This window comes from Malus sylvestris, chromosome 15 (genome assembly GCF_916048215.2).
Source record: "Malus sylvestris chromosome 15, drMalSylv7.2, whole genome shotgun sequence".
NCBI classification, from domain to species: domain Eukaryota; kingdom Viridiplantae; phylum Streptophyta; class Magnoliopsida; order Rosales; family Rosaceae; genus Malus; species Malus sylvestris.
Genome location: NC_062274.1, coordinates 33540709 through 33555626, shown reverse-complemented (window position 1 = coordinate 33555626; position 14918 = coordinate 33540709). Strand labels below are relative to the sequence as shown.

General features: G+C 41.3%; 1 protein-coding gene and 1 long non-coding RNA gene across 2 annotated transcripts; one reads left to right on the top strand and one right to left on the bottom strand.

Annotated features, from left to right (window-relative positions):
* Positions 1 to 848: 848 nt before the first annotated feature.
* LOC126602928 (uncharacterized) lies at positions 849 to 2042 on the top strand. The gene is made up of 2 exons (XM_050269740.1): positions 849 to 1685; positions 1746 to 2042. Exons 1-2 carry the CDS (start codon positions 849 to 851, stop codon positions 2040 to 2042), a joined length of 1134 nt encoding a protein of 377 aa, XP_050125697.1.
* An 8669-nt stretch (positions 2043 to 10711) lies between these two features.
* Positions 10712 to 13904, bottom strand: LOC126602516 (uncharacterized). The gene is made up of 2 exons (XR_007616135.1): positions 13446 to 13904; positions 10712 to 13227 (listed from the first exon to the last, which is right to left on the bottom strand). It is a non-coding gene; the product is annotated as an uncharacterized LOC126602516 (long non-coding RNA).
* Positions 13905 to 14918: the final 1014 nt, after the last annotated feature.

Here is a 14918-nt window from a genome sequence, read left to right as displayed (position 1 = left end):
GGACCTACATATGTTCTAGAGTAGCACTTGTTAATTGTGGTTAACATGTGAACCGATTTCTAGGATAAGTAAGACAACGCCAGTACTTACAATGCCTTGTGATGACTCAAACTCTTTTTATTCTTAATGATTTCTACTTGTTAAATCTATGAACACGCCATTCTAGATTGCATGTTAGGGACTAAGTTAAGTTGAAAACGCCATTCTCTTAACATACTACGTAAGAAAGAGTAATAGGTTGAGTTCTAACAGTGAGCCAACTTGAGCATCTTCATCCGGAAATAAAAGGGATTTGAATGAAACATAACATGCTTGCATGATTATTTGGTGGTGGATAGCATATCCCCTAACTCGTTTTCTTAACTTGTGAATTAAAATCTATTGGTATTATTTGAAACTTGTTGAGGTCCTGTTTTGTCCGATTTAATTGAAATAGCTAATCAACTCCAAAAATCCCAACAATTTGTGTGAGCATAGCTTGGTGTGTCTAGTTTATGTGTATAACATTTCGTTGCATTTGGATAAGTGTAAGTTAGTCTAATAATTATTGTTCGGTGGCTGGTCAGTGGAGACAGCCACCCTGTTTTTGTGACATTTTAAGTATTTGGATAAAACAATCTTTTGCGGGAAAGACCCTTATTTTCATATGCTACAATCGACAAATTTTAGTGTTAATAAAGAAAATTAATAGGATATTTGTGTGCTACTTTGTGTTGTGCATTTATGCCTACCAAATTTTGGCGCCGTGTCGCCGGGGATTGTTATTTCTAAATTACTTATTTTTCTATTGTTTTCTTTTCTTGTCCAATTAGTGTTTTTGTTTTTATTTCAGGTACTCTTTGTAGTACATGCATACTCGAAAGTCTAAGAGCATTGATCTAGCTTCCTACGATCCAGAGATTGAACGAACATTTCGAAAGCTTCAGAGAAAAATCAAGCAAAAGTGTGCATCGGTGTCTTTACCACCATCTTCTCCACCACATTTAAGTTCAGAAGAGGAGGAGGAACCACAAGAAGGCATGGCTGATAACCGTACATTGAGGGAGTTGGCAATGCCAAATACGGATCAACAACCATTGTGCATCACATATCCAAATGCAGAAGGAGGATTTGAGCTTAAGTCCGGCATGATTCACTACTTGCCTAAGTTCCATGGCTTCTCAACAGAGGATGCCAACAAGCATCTCATGGAGTTTCACGTGGTATGCTCAGGAATGAGACCAACAAATGTGGATAAGGAGCAAGTCAAGTTAAGGGCATTCCCATTTACATTAGAAGCTAAGGCAAAGGAGTGGCTTTACAATTTACCTTCGGGATCAATGAACACATGGAACCAAGTGAAGCAAGCATTCTTGGAGCAATATTTTCCGGCCACAAAAGCTGCAAGCATAAGGAAAGACATATGTGCAATCCGACAACAACATGGAGAGCCCTTTGGAGATTACTATGAGTGGTTCACACATTTGGTTGCATCTTGTCCTAACCATCAGATTTTAGAGCATTTACTAATACAATACTTTTATGAGGGATTGTACGATACTGATCGTGTAATGCTTGATGCAGCAAGTGGAGGAGCATTCATGGACAAGACACCAATAAATGCTAAGGCATTATTAAAGAACATTGCTGGCAACACACGACAATTTGGAGGGAGAGATGAGCTACCTTTTAAGAAAGTTAACGAGGTAAGTGCTAATTCTAGTATTGAATTACAATTAGCTAACTTGACTAATCTTGTGCAACAGGTTATTGTGGCTCCAAAACAGGTGTGTGGTGTATGTTCAATGATGGGACATGCCACAGACATGTACCCTTCGTTGATGGATCAAGGTGGTCTTGAGCAAGCTAATGCATTAGGAGGATTTCAAGGGCAACAAAGGCAAAAGTATGATCCCTATTCCAACAACTATAATGCAGGATGGCGCGATCATCCACACTTAAAGTGGAACAATCAAGACAACAGACAACAATCTGTTCCCAACAACTATAACCGTCCGCCTGGCTTCTTTCAAGCAAGACCACAGGCACCATTTCAGCCTTAACAACAACAAGCTCCAAGTAAGTCTCTTGAGGATTTAATTGCTTCTTTAGCTAACTCTACTCAATCTCATCAACAGAAAACAGACAAAGCAATTGAAAACCTTGAGCGCCAAATGAGTCAGTTAGCAAGTTTGATGGGGCAACAACACCAACCAGGAAGGTTGCCTAGCCAAACCGTGGTGAATCCAAATGCGGAGCAGATGAATGTTGTGACTTTAAGGAGTGGAAAAGAAGTTTTTAAGCAAGATGAGGCTTCAACAGAAACTGAAAAGTCTCCTAAAGATACAGAATTGAACAAAAAAGATTCTGATAAGGTAAGTAAAGAAGTTCAAAATTCATTTAACTCATGTGTCCCTATTCCTTTTCCTCGTAGGTTTATGAAGTCTAAGAAAGAGCAAACTGATAAGGAAATCTTGGATACTTTCCGGAAAGTCCAAGTGAACTTACCTCTTTTAGATGCCATAAAACAAGTGCCCAAGTATGCAAAGTTCCTTAAAGAGCTTTGTACGAACAAAAGGAGATTCAATGATCAAGAAACTGTGGCATTAAGCGAGGAAGTATCAGCTGTTTTGCAGAGAAAGCTGCCACCGAAGTTGAAAGATGCCGGTAGCTTTACCATTCCATGTGTAATTGGAGGCAAAGAGTTTGGGAGAGCATTGTGTGATTTTGGGGCATCCATCAATCTGATGCCATATTCAGTGTATGAGTCATTGAACCTTGGGGACTTGAAGGAAACAAAGGTAGTAATCCAGTTGACAGATCGTTCAAATAGATATCCCAAAGGCCTATTGGAGGATGTACTTGTGCAAGTGAATAAGCTCATTTTTCCCGCTGACTTTTTTGTTCTTGAGATGGAACATGATCCTATGCCTACTGCACTTCCTCTTATATTGGGAAGACCATTCCTTAGAACAGCACGGACGAAGATTGATGTCTACGATGGTACCTTAACCATGGAAATTGATGGGGAAAGCGTTAAGTTCAGAATCTTCAATGCTATGAGGTATCCTAGTGAATTAGAATCTTGTTTGTCTATTGATGTGTTTGACTATTTTGTGCAGGATTGTTTTAATGAAGGTGTGAGACAAGATAATTTAGAGAAGGCATTAGTGCATAGCATTACACATGGAAATTTTAATTATTCAGAGCACATTGAAGAAGAATTAATCCAAACAGTGGCCTCTCTTGAGTCTCTTTCACCAATTCGTGGTAAGTGTTCTTCCTATTTTATTTCTCTTCCTACTTCTAACGAAAAAATTCTTCCTTCTGTGATTCAGGCACCTAAATTGGAGCTTAAACCGATCCCTAAACATTTGAAGTATGTATTTTTGGGAGAGGATGAAACATTACCAGTCATCATATCGTCACAACTCACAGCAGAAGAGGGGGAGAAACTGATCTGGGTACTGAAGGATCACAAAACTGCCATAGCTTGGAGCATTGCAGATATCAAAGGTATAAATCCAGCTACATGTATGCATAGGATTCTGTTGGAGGAAGGTGCAAAACCAACAAGGGAAGCTCAACGCCGTTTAAACCCACTCATGATGGAAGTCGTAAAAAAAGAGGTTATCAAACTTCTTGATGTTGGCATCATATATCCTATTTCGGATAGCAAGTGGGTAAGCCCTATTCAAGTAGTCCCTAAACGATCTGGAGTCACAGTTGTTAAGAATGAAGCTAATGAGCTAATGCCTACACGTGTGCAAAATAGTTGGAGAGTCTGTACAGACTATCGAAAGATAAATAGCACCACACGCAAGGATCACTTTCCACTCCCATTCATTGATCAAATGTTAGAAAGGCTAACTGGTCATTCTCATTATTGTTTTCTTGATGGCTATTCTAGGTATAATCAAATTGCAGTTGTTCTGGAGGATCAAGAAAAGACGACTTTCACATGTCCATTTGGCACATTTGCATACCGGAGGATGCCGTTTGGACTGTGCAACGCCCCTGCCACATTTCAGAGGTGTATGGGAAGTATCTTTTCTGATATGATTGAGAATATAATTGAAGTGTTCATGGATGATTTTTCAGTTTATGGTGATTCTTTTGATACATGTCTACATAATCTGTCCCTAGTTTTAAAACGTTGTCAAGAAACTAATCTAGTGTTAAATTGGGAAAAATGCCATTTCATGGTTTCGCATGGATTAGTTCTAGGGCATATCATATCTGAAAAGGGAATTGAAGTTGATAAATCTAAAGTAGAACTTGTTAGTTCTTTACCCATCCCTACTACTGTCAGGGAGATTCGTTCTTTTCTTGGACATGCAGGTTTCTACCGTAGGTTTATGAAGGACTTCTCAATGATTTCTAGACCCTTGTGTCGTTTACTTCAAAAGGATGTAACATTTGATATGAATGAAGAGTGTGTGGTAGCATTCAATAAGCTTAAGGAGTTGTTATCCACGGCTCCTGTAATCATGCCACCAGATTGGAGTTTACCTTTTGAGTTAATGTGCGATGCTTCAGACTATGTTGTTGGTGCAGTTTTAGGGTAGCGTGTCAACAAAGTGCCACATGTCATCTATTATGCATCTCGAACACTTAATGATGCACAGTTGAATTATTCAACAACAGAGAAGGAGCTTCTAGCTGTTGTGTTTGCTTTAGAAAAATTTAGATCTTATCTGATTGGGACTAAAGTTATTGTGTTTTCTGACCATGCAGCTTTGAAGTATCTACTCACAAAAAAAGATGCAAAACCACGACTCATTCGATTGATACTTCTGCTTCAAGAGTTTGACTTGGAGATCAAGGATAAGAAAGGGAGTGAGAATGTTGTAGCAGATCATCTTAGCCAACTTGTGCATTCAAACACAGAGGAAGATCTCATCCCTTTACGTGAAAGTTTTCCAGATGAGCAATTGTTTTCATTAAAGATTACTGACCCTTGGTATGCAGATATTATCAATTATAAGGTCATCAAAAAGATTCCGGATGATTTTACACGTGCTAAACAAGATAAGCTTGTCAAAACCGCCAAATACTACAAGTGGGATGATACTTATTTGTGGAAATATTGCACTGATCAATTGATTAGAAAGTGTGTCCCTGAATCTGAGTTTAAATCTATTCTAACTTTTTGTCATTCTTATGCATGTGGTGGCCATTTTGGAGCAAAGAGGACAGCCCTGAAGGTGTTAGAGAGTGGTTTTTATTGGCCTAGTTTGTTTAAGGATGCGTATGAGTTTTGTGCAACATGTGATCGTTGTCAACGAACAGGTAACTTGGGCCCAAGAAATCAAATGCCACAAACCCATATTTTGGTTGTTGAGATCTTTGATGTGTGGGGCATTGATTTCATGGGACCTTTTCCATCTTCAAATGGTTTTCTTTACATTTTATTGGCTGTGGATTATGTTTCTAAATGGGTGGAAGCAAAAGCCACCAAAACTAATGATTCAAAAGTTGTTTCAGATTTTATTAAGAGTAACATCTTTGCAAGATTTGGAATACCTAGAGCAATCATTAGCGATGGAGGGAGTCATTTTTGCAATCGAACATTTGAAGCGTTGCTTAGGAAGTACAATGTCACACATAAGGTGTCTACACCTTATCATCCGCAAACTAGTGGTCAAGCAGAAGTATCAAATCGTGAGGTGAAGCAAATTTTGGAGAAAACTGTGAGTCCTAGTAGGAAGGATTGGAGCATGCGCTTGAACGATGCATTGTGGGCTTATAGGACTGCTTATAAGACTCCTATTGGAATGTCCCCATTTCGGTTAATTTATGGGAAACCATGCCGTCTTCCAGTAGAGTTAGAACACAAAGCTTATTGGGCGATCAAAGCCTACAACATGGACATGAGTGTTGCCGGAAAGCAAAGGAAGCTTCAATTAAATGAGTTAGACGAAATCCGGAATGATGCATACGAGTCTAGTCGAATATACAAGGAGAAATCAATAGCATTTCATGACAAGATGATCTTAAGGAAGAGCTTTGTCATTGGACAGAAAGTTCTTCTATTTAATTCTCACCTTCGGTTATTTCCAGGTAAGCTTCGTTCTAGATGGGTTGGTCCATTTGTTATAACAAATATTTTTCCTCATGGTGCAGTGGAAATCCAAAGTGCAAAGACCGGATACGTGTTCAAAGTGAATGGGCATAGACTCAAGCCATATTACGAGTCTTTTGCAGAGCATGATGTGGAGGTTGTACCTCTCCAAGAACCAGTTCCCTTTGGATGATTACTCTTGGCATCGTCCGGCTGCAAGACGTTAAAGAAAGCGCTTCTTGGGAGGCAACCCAAGCTTTCTATCTTTCATCTTTATTTTGAATAATTTTAAATGTTCTTGTTCTGTTTTTCTCTTGTTTTCTGGTTTGTGTGTTTAAGTCCTACTTTTGTTCCTTTATGCAGGTAATGATTTTGCAATCTCTACCACAACTTCTTGCAAGGTATTTTTGCATTCATAAAAACGAAGGGAACATTAAGCAGATAAATACAAGGGGGAGCCTTCACAAAGGCTGCTTAGGAGAAGTCTCAGTAGTCGGCGGAGCTTCAGCAGTTGGCGGAGCCCCAGAAGGAGGAGGCATCAGAGGTTGATCATTTGGAGCTTCACTACGCGGTACAGCCCCAGAAGACGAAGGCAAATGCTGTTGGAACAAACCCATAAACCGTTGATGATCAAGTAAAGTCTGACCATCAGATTCCTGCATCTGGTCAATCTTCCTCTTCATGTTTGTAGCATAATTATGTGCGAGCTTGTGCAATTGTTTATTTTCATGCTTAAGCCCTCTAATCTCCTGCTTGAGACTCATCACTTCAGCCGCCAATGATTCAACTTGACGGGTTCGGGCAAATAGGTGTTGGGCCATATTGGACACGGAACCTGCACACTGCACACTGAGAGCCAAAGATTCCTTAACAGCCAACTCATCAGACCGTTTGGCGAGTAGTCGGTTATCTTTGGGAGTGACAAGGTTCCTGGCCACCACCGCAGCTGTCATATCATTCTTCATCACCGAATCCCTAACGGTAAGGGGACCAGTAGGGGATATGAAGGATGGGCGCCATATGTTGTCTGGAGAAGGCGGAGCTGCCTCTTCACCAAGGTTCAAGTCAAAACGACGATCGGAAGGGCCATACATTTTTCAGAGGTGGTAAAGAAAGAAGAGATCGGACAAGTCAAGATCGTAGAAATGCAAAGAGGGAGTTTTTACAGGCAGAAATTCAAGTGTGCTTTGAACGTCCTGCATACCTCTATAAAAAGCAGCACGCGATGGGATTTCAGAGATCGAAGAGGCGAGCTCAGAAATCGAAGAAGCCAACTACAAAAATCAAAGAGGCACTAGCTTTCTCAAAAGCTGAGCTTGCTCAGAAACCACTGGCCATCCTTTGTTCCAGATTTGTCCGCACTCGTCACATGCAACCTCTGCACTCGACGGAGCTCAGATTTTGAAGAGGCAATTCCAGATTTCGGAGAGGGCCATCTTTTTTTCCAGACGTGTCAACATCTGTCACATGCAGAGTCTGCTTTGCGAAAATTACGGGCAATCTGTCGAAGATCTCTGGTAAAGTAGAAAACACGTGAAGTTTACTGTTCCATCATCTAATGCTTGCCGACAAGAGTAAAAGAACAGTACCGGTTATTATTTCCTATAAATGTCGACCTTCACCCTCCATGGCAAGGAAGACATACATAACCTTCCATCATCTCCGAGAATGCCTTTCCAACAAACCCTCTCGAGTCACTCCGTGTTCCTTATTCCTTAAGGTACCTCTGCAAACAACCCATCCAAAGCAAAAGTATTTCATATCATGAAGGTTGAAAGCAAAAGTATCTCATATCATGCTTTCTCCCTGTCCTTCTCCTTGTCTTTGTTTTACAATTAGGAGAAAAAGAGCAACCAGCCAGCACTTGGTATTAATCTTCCGATCTGGAGCCAACTGCTTGGAACCCCTTCCTGATTGCTTACCTAGCCTTGCTCTCGAGTACTCATCTTCATCATTTTATGCTTCCTCTTCGTTTACCACATCTGCCTGGGGAACAGATAAGGGAAGTGAAAATGATACCTCGAAGCATGTGGAGACAATTTGCCAATTCATCCTCAGCTAGGGACAAGGAGAAAGAAAGCAAGAGGTGGGCACTTGGAAAGATTGAAGAAAGAAACAGACCAACACAGCTACCTTGTGCCTGCCCGCGGTGCAGAAGAAACAAGCAGAGAAGAATGCAAACTGCACAATCAAATCAACCTAGCAGAAGGAGTCTGATTTGAAACCAAGGAACTCTGATATTCCTCGCTCCGGATTCCAAACCAGTTCGAGATTCGCCTACACAAATTGGTGTGTTCTTTCCTTTTCTTTATGTGTCTTTATTTCATTTTATATTTCTTTCCTTCCATTTTTATGTCTTATTGTTCAAAAATTCCTTTCATTATCATTGGGGACAATGCTATAATTAAGTTTGGGGGTGGAAATATATTTCGTTAGTTTATTTCACTACTTTAAAAAAAAAAAAAAAAAAAAAAGTTTTTGCATTTTTATTGTTGTTTGTAGCTACTTCTCAATTCAATGATGAGATTTGATCTTAATTTCCTTCTTACTTTCAAGAAAGTCTAAGTTCTTTTCGTTGTCTTTGTGTTAACTGTGATTTCCATAAATCAACTTGAAAAATAAATGTGCCTAGTCTTGTCAATGTGAAACTTGAGCATGATTTAGCGTTTCATATGTGAATCATGTGAGATTATGTAAACCTTGTGAGTTTTTGAGCCTATACATGATTGAACCATTATGCATCAATCTCATTCCTTCTTGTGCGTATGATCTCACTGTACATGTATCTCTAGAACTTGCTTTATACTACTCGATTCATTAATCAATTCATGTGATAACTTGGAAGTGACATAGGCCATCTTTGGACCGTTTGAGCCTTTCATGCCTACCTTATATGCTATGTTTATCCGTAGTAGCCCATTGAGCCTTTAACTAAGCCATTTCTTTGTTAGCCACATCTCTTTACCTTGCTCCAATATTGGAGTTGAGCCCATACACAAAAATCGATTCCTTATTGTTTTGAGAAAGTATTACATGGGTTGTGCTTTTGGGGGTTTCATTTGTGTAGAAAGATGGATGGAGCATGTGTATTACAATGAAATGTGAATTTGATGGGTGATGTAGCTTTTGCAGATTTGTTTCTTTTATGTCAAAAAAAAAAAAAAAAAAAAAAAAAACGAAATATATGAAAATTGGAGAGTGTTGATTTGTTGAAAATGTGTCGGTAGAGTATAAATTTCCTTTTGAAGTTAAATTTGGGGAGTAATAGGTGCTCGAGGTTTTAGTATTTTGCTTTCAATTTGAGGTGGTGTGATATTGAGGTGTTGGAAAATTACCAAAGTGTACTTTCTCAAAATTTTTGATTTCCATATCATTTCTTTCATTAGCCTATCACCTTTAGCCCCATTACAGCCGTAATAAAGTCCTATTGATCCAAGGTATTACTTAAAAATTGATAAGCGAGTTAGGTGGACAAGCAAGCATATGGCGGCATGTACAATGAGATCACTTGAGTGAAACACATTAACCAAAACTTATGAGTGAATGAGCGTATGTCGTGTGAGAAACTCACATGTTTGCATATGATGATTTAAAGGAGCTTGGAATTGCATTGACATGGCTAGCTCACACATGGCTTTTCAACGTTTTGTTTGAAGGAAATTTGGTTAACTATTGGATGATGTTTTGAGCTCTTGTTACTTACTTCTTGGTTGTTTGTTTCATGATTAGCACTTATCTCTGAAATCGAAATTGAGAAGTTGTCTACTAAGTTGTTGAATCTAGTCTTAGTTGAGTGGTGTTGTTTTGTGTTTTGTTTTGCTAGAGGACTAGCAAAAATGTAAGTTTGGGGGTATTTGATCACTCATATATTTCATGCATTTATACCATCCATTTCTAAAGTCTTTGTGATGTTTTTGTGTTAAAATTGTGGCATTTTACCTTACCTTGTGTTAATGTGCAGTTAATTTTGTTTTAGGATCAATTTCAAGCAAAATGAAGAAAAGAAGAATAAGAAGGAGTGGAGAGACAAGTGCGGTAGGTACAACAGAAAAAAAGAAATAAAATAGGGGGAATAAGGAGTGCGCAGAGGGCGCAGAGAAGGAGAGACCAACAGAAACAAAAGGAATGATGGGCTTGGTGCTTTGAATTGTCATTGCCCTTTGGCTAAAGGCAACGGACAAAGAAGAGAAAAGCCAAGGGGCACTTTAGATACAACAACAACAACAACAAAGCCTTTTCCCACTAAGTGGGGTCGGCTATATGAATCCTAGAACGCCATTGCGCTCGGTTTTGTGTCATGTCCTCCGTTAGATCCAAGTACTCTAAGCCTTTTCTTAGAGTCTCTTCCAAAGTTTTCCTAGGTCTTCCTCTACCCCTTCGGCCCTGAACCTCTGTCCCGTAGTCACATCTTCGAACCGGAGCGTCAGTCGGCCTTCTTTGCACATGTCCAAATCACCGGAACCGATTTTCTCTCATCTTTCCTTCAATTTCGGCTACTCCTACTTTACCTCGGATATCCTCATTCTCAATCTTATCCTTTCTCGTGTGCCCACACATCCCACGAAGCATCCTCATCTCCGCTACACCCATTTTGTGTACGTGTTGATGTTTCACCGCCCAACATTCTGTGCCATACAACATCGCTGGCCTTATTGCAGTCCTATAAAATTTTCCCTTGAGCTTCAGTGGCCTACGACGGTCACACAACACGCCGGATGCACTCTTACACTTCATCCATCCAGCTCGTATTCTATGGTTGAGATCTCCATCTAATTCTCCGTTCTCTTGCAAGATAGATCCTAGGTAGCGAAAACGGTCACTTTTTGTGATCTTCGCTAGATTGCTCCGGTCATTAGTATGGATAAGTATATAAATGGATAGAGATAGGAAAGCAAACACAAGATGTACGTGGTTCACCCAGATTGGCTACGTCCACGGAATAGAAGAGTTCTCATTAATTGTGAAGGGTTTACACAAGTACATAGGTTCAAGCTCTCCTTTAGTAAGTACAAGTGAATGATTTAGTACAAATGACATTAGAGTACAAATGACATTAGAGTACAAGTGACATTAGGAAATATTGTGGGAGAACGATCTCGTAATCACAAAACTTCTAAGTATCGGAGTGTGGTATCATCTTGACTTGCCTTATCTGTCTCATAGGTAGATGTGGCAGCTTCTCTGGAAGTACTCTTCCTCCATCCAGGGGTGGTATCTTTAACTGGTGGAGATGCACAAGGTAATGTATCAATTTCACTTGAAGCTTACTTGTAGTTTCAGGCTTGGTCAAGCGCGATACAAACCATGTAGTAGGAGTCCCCCAAGTCGCCGAGCTAGGGGATCTGCTGAAAGAGGTGACAGACAAGGTAAGTAATCAGAGCTCCGGCTGATTGTTCACCTTCTCCCCATCTTGCAGCAGCATGAAGGATAAAGAGAAGAAAAATGAGAAGAGATGATATAGGATACTTTTGCTTTTGAAGAAGTAACTTTCCACAGGCTTATTCTTGAACTGAGCTGGAGGGTTTTCTGGTTTCCTCCAGAGTATAAGGCCGACTGAAGAATTTGAGGGTCAAAACAAGTCCATCAAATCTAGAGTACGTTCGACCTTGCTGATATGGGATACTTTTGCTTTTGACAGAGTAATGGATGTATCGGCACGTGTGCTGTTACGCTTGTCTCCACATGCTTCCTTGTATCCTTCGCACTTGCCCTATCTGTTCCTCAAGCAGATGCGGTATCTTCCCTAGAAACATAAGATGTTGAAGATGAGTACTCGAGAGCAATGCCAGGTAAGTAATCAGGTAAGGGGTTCCAGGCAGTCAGTTCCTGGCTGGGAGCTTGATTTCAAGTGCTGACTGATTGCTCTCTTGCTCCTTGTCTTGCAGGTAAAAACAAGGCCAAAGGAAAAGACAGGGAAAAAGCATGATATGGGATACTCTTGCTTTTAACCCTGATGATATGAGATATTCTTGCTCTAGTATAGCTTGTTTGCAGAGATATTATCGGGGGGAAAGAAAGCTGAATATTTCGAAAGGCTTCGTTGGGAGTGCCCTCTCAGATATGAGGAAGGGTTGAGCATTTTTGCAGGTCTGCCTGTCCGTTGGGGATGGAGGTCGACATATATAGGAGTCTCCCTAACAACAAGTAGTAATGCTATTCCTTTACCCTGCTTGGTCATAGCACGGTAGTGGGAGCTGCCAGCTTCACATGTTTTAACTCGGTCAGAGCACTTTGAAAAAGTGGTATGTGGTATCTGGCTCTCGAGATTCGGAGAACGATGCTTCTTCGATTTTTGAGAAAGCAATCATGCTAGGGGTCTGGCTCTCGAGATTCGGGGAGCAGTGTCTCTTCGATTTTTGAGAAAGTAATCATGTTGGGAGTCTGGCTCTCGAGATTCGAAGGGCGGTGCCTCTTCGATTTTGGAGTAAGCAATCTTGTTGGGAGTGTTTTCTCGGATGTGAGTAAAGGTTGGGCATGTTTGCTAGTCTACCTTGCCACGAAGCACGGAGGTTGACACACAGGGACTTTCCAATTATCCAGCAGTGGTACTGTTCCTTTACCCTTGTGGGTAATAATATGGTAGCTAGACCTTCAAAATTTATGTGTCTAAACTTTGTTAGTGCTGTTTCTTTGTTATTCTTTTACCGTTCTTGGTCAGAGCGATGTAGTGGGAGCTGCAAGCTTCACGTGCTCAACTTTGGCAGAGACTTTGGCAAAGTTATCTGTGGTACCCATGAGCTATTGTTGCGTGTGGGAAGTGGGTGATTGAACAGTAAGATTCATGTGCTTTCTACTTCACCAAAAGTCTTCGACAGAATGCCCATAATTTCCACAAAGCTGAGTGTGCGTGTGACAGGTGCTGACAAGGCTAGAAAAGTAGGTGCCTCTTCGATTTCTGAGATCGGCCCTCGTGGTCTCTGAGCAGCCCAGCTTTTGAGAAAGCGAGCGCCTCTTCGATTGATTCGGAGAACGATGCCTCTTCGATTTTTGAGAAAGCAATCATGCTGGGGGTCTGGCTCTCGAGATTCGGGAGCAGTGTCTCTTCGATTTTTGAGAAAGTAATCATGTTGGGAGTCTGGCTCTCGAGATTCGGAGGGCGGTGCCTCTTCGATTTTGGAGCAAGCAATCTTGTTGGGAGTGTTTTCTCGAATGTGAGTAAAGGTTGGGCATGTTTGCTAGTCTACCTTGCCACGAAGCACAGAGGTTGACACACAGGGACTTTCCAATTATCCAGCAATGGTACTGTTCCTTTACCCTCTCTTCGATTTTTGAGAAAGTAGTCATGTTGGGAGTCTTGCTCTCGAGATTCGGAGGACGGTGCCTCTTCGATTTTGGAGCAAGCAATCTTATTGGGAGTGTTTTCTCGAATGTGAGTAAAGGTTAGGCATGTTTGCTAGTCTACCTTGCCACGAGGCACAGAGGTTGACACACAGGGACTTTCCAATTATCCAACAGTGGTACTGTTCCTTTACCCTTGTGGGTAATAATATGGTAGCTAGACCTTGAAAATTTATGGGTCTAAACTTTGTTAGTGCTGTTTCTTTGCTATTATTTTACCCTTCTTGGTCAGAGCGATGTAGTGGGAGCTGCAAGCTTCACGTGCTCAACTTTGGCAGAGAACTTTGGCAAAGTTATCTGTGGTACCCATGAGCTATTGTTGCGTGTGGGAAGTGGGTGATTGGACAGTAAGATTCATGTGTTTTCTACTTCCCCAGAAGTCTTCGACAGAATACCCATAATTTCCGCAAAGCTGAGTATGAGTGTGACAGATGCTGACAAGGCTGGAAAAGTAGGTGCCTCTTCGATTTCTGAGATCGGCCCTCGTGGTCTCTGAGGAGCCCAGCTTTTGAGACAGCGAGCGCTTCTTCAATTTCTGAGATCGGCTTTCGTGGTCTTTGAGCAGCCCAACTTTTGAGAAAGCAAACACCTCTTCGATTTATGAGATCAACCCTCGTGGTCTCTAAGCAGCCCAGCTTTTGAGAAAGCAAACGCCTCTTCAATTTCTGAGCAGGCGCCTCTTCGATGTCTGAAGCTCCGTCGAGTGCAGCTTTTTATAGGGGCTGGCATTAAGTTCCAGAGCACACTTGAATCTCCACCAGTAGAAGCTCTATTCTTGCACTTCTAAGATCTTGATTTGTCCGACCTTCTCTCTTTAACACCTTTGAAAATGTCTGGCCCCTCCGACCGTCGTTTTGACTTGAACCTTGTTGAAGAGGCAGCCCCGCCTTTTCCAGACAACATATGGCGCCCATCCTTCATCTCCCCTACTGGTCCTCTTACCGTTGGGGATTCCGTGATGAAGAATGATATGACCGCTGCGGTGGTGGCCAGGAACCTTCTCACTCCCAAAGATAACAGACTACTTTCCAAACGGTCTGATGAGTTAGCTGTTAAGGATTCGCTGGCTCTCAGTGTTCAGTGTGCAGGTTCTGTGTCTAATATGGCCCAACGCCTATTTGCTCGAACCCGCCAAGTTGAATCATTGGCGACCGAAGTGATGAGTCTCAAACAGGAGATTAGAGGGCTCAAGCATGAGAATAAACAGTTGCACCGGCTCGCACATGACTATGCTACAAACATGAAGAGGAAGCTTAACCAGATGAAGGAAACTGATGGTCAGGTTTTACTTGATCATCAGAGATTTGTGGGTTTGTTCCAAAGGCATTTATTGCCTTCGTCTTCTGGGGCTGTACCGCGTAATGAAGCTCCAAATGATCAACCTCTGATGCCTCCTCCTTCTAGGGTTCTGTCCAGTACTGAGGCTCCGAATGATCCCCATTCGATGCCTTCTCTTTCTGGGGCTCTACCGACTGCTGAGACTTCTCCTAAGCAACCTTTGTGAAGGCTCCATCTTGTTTGTTTATTTTGACTCATG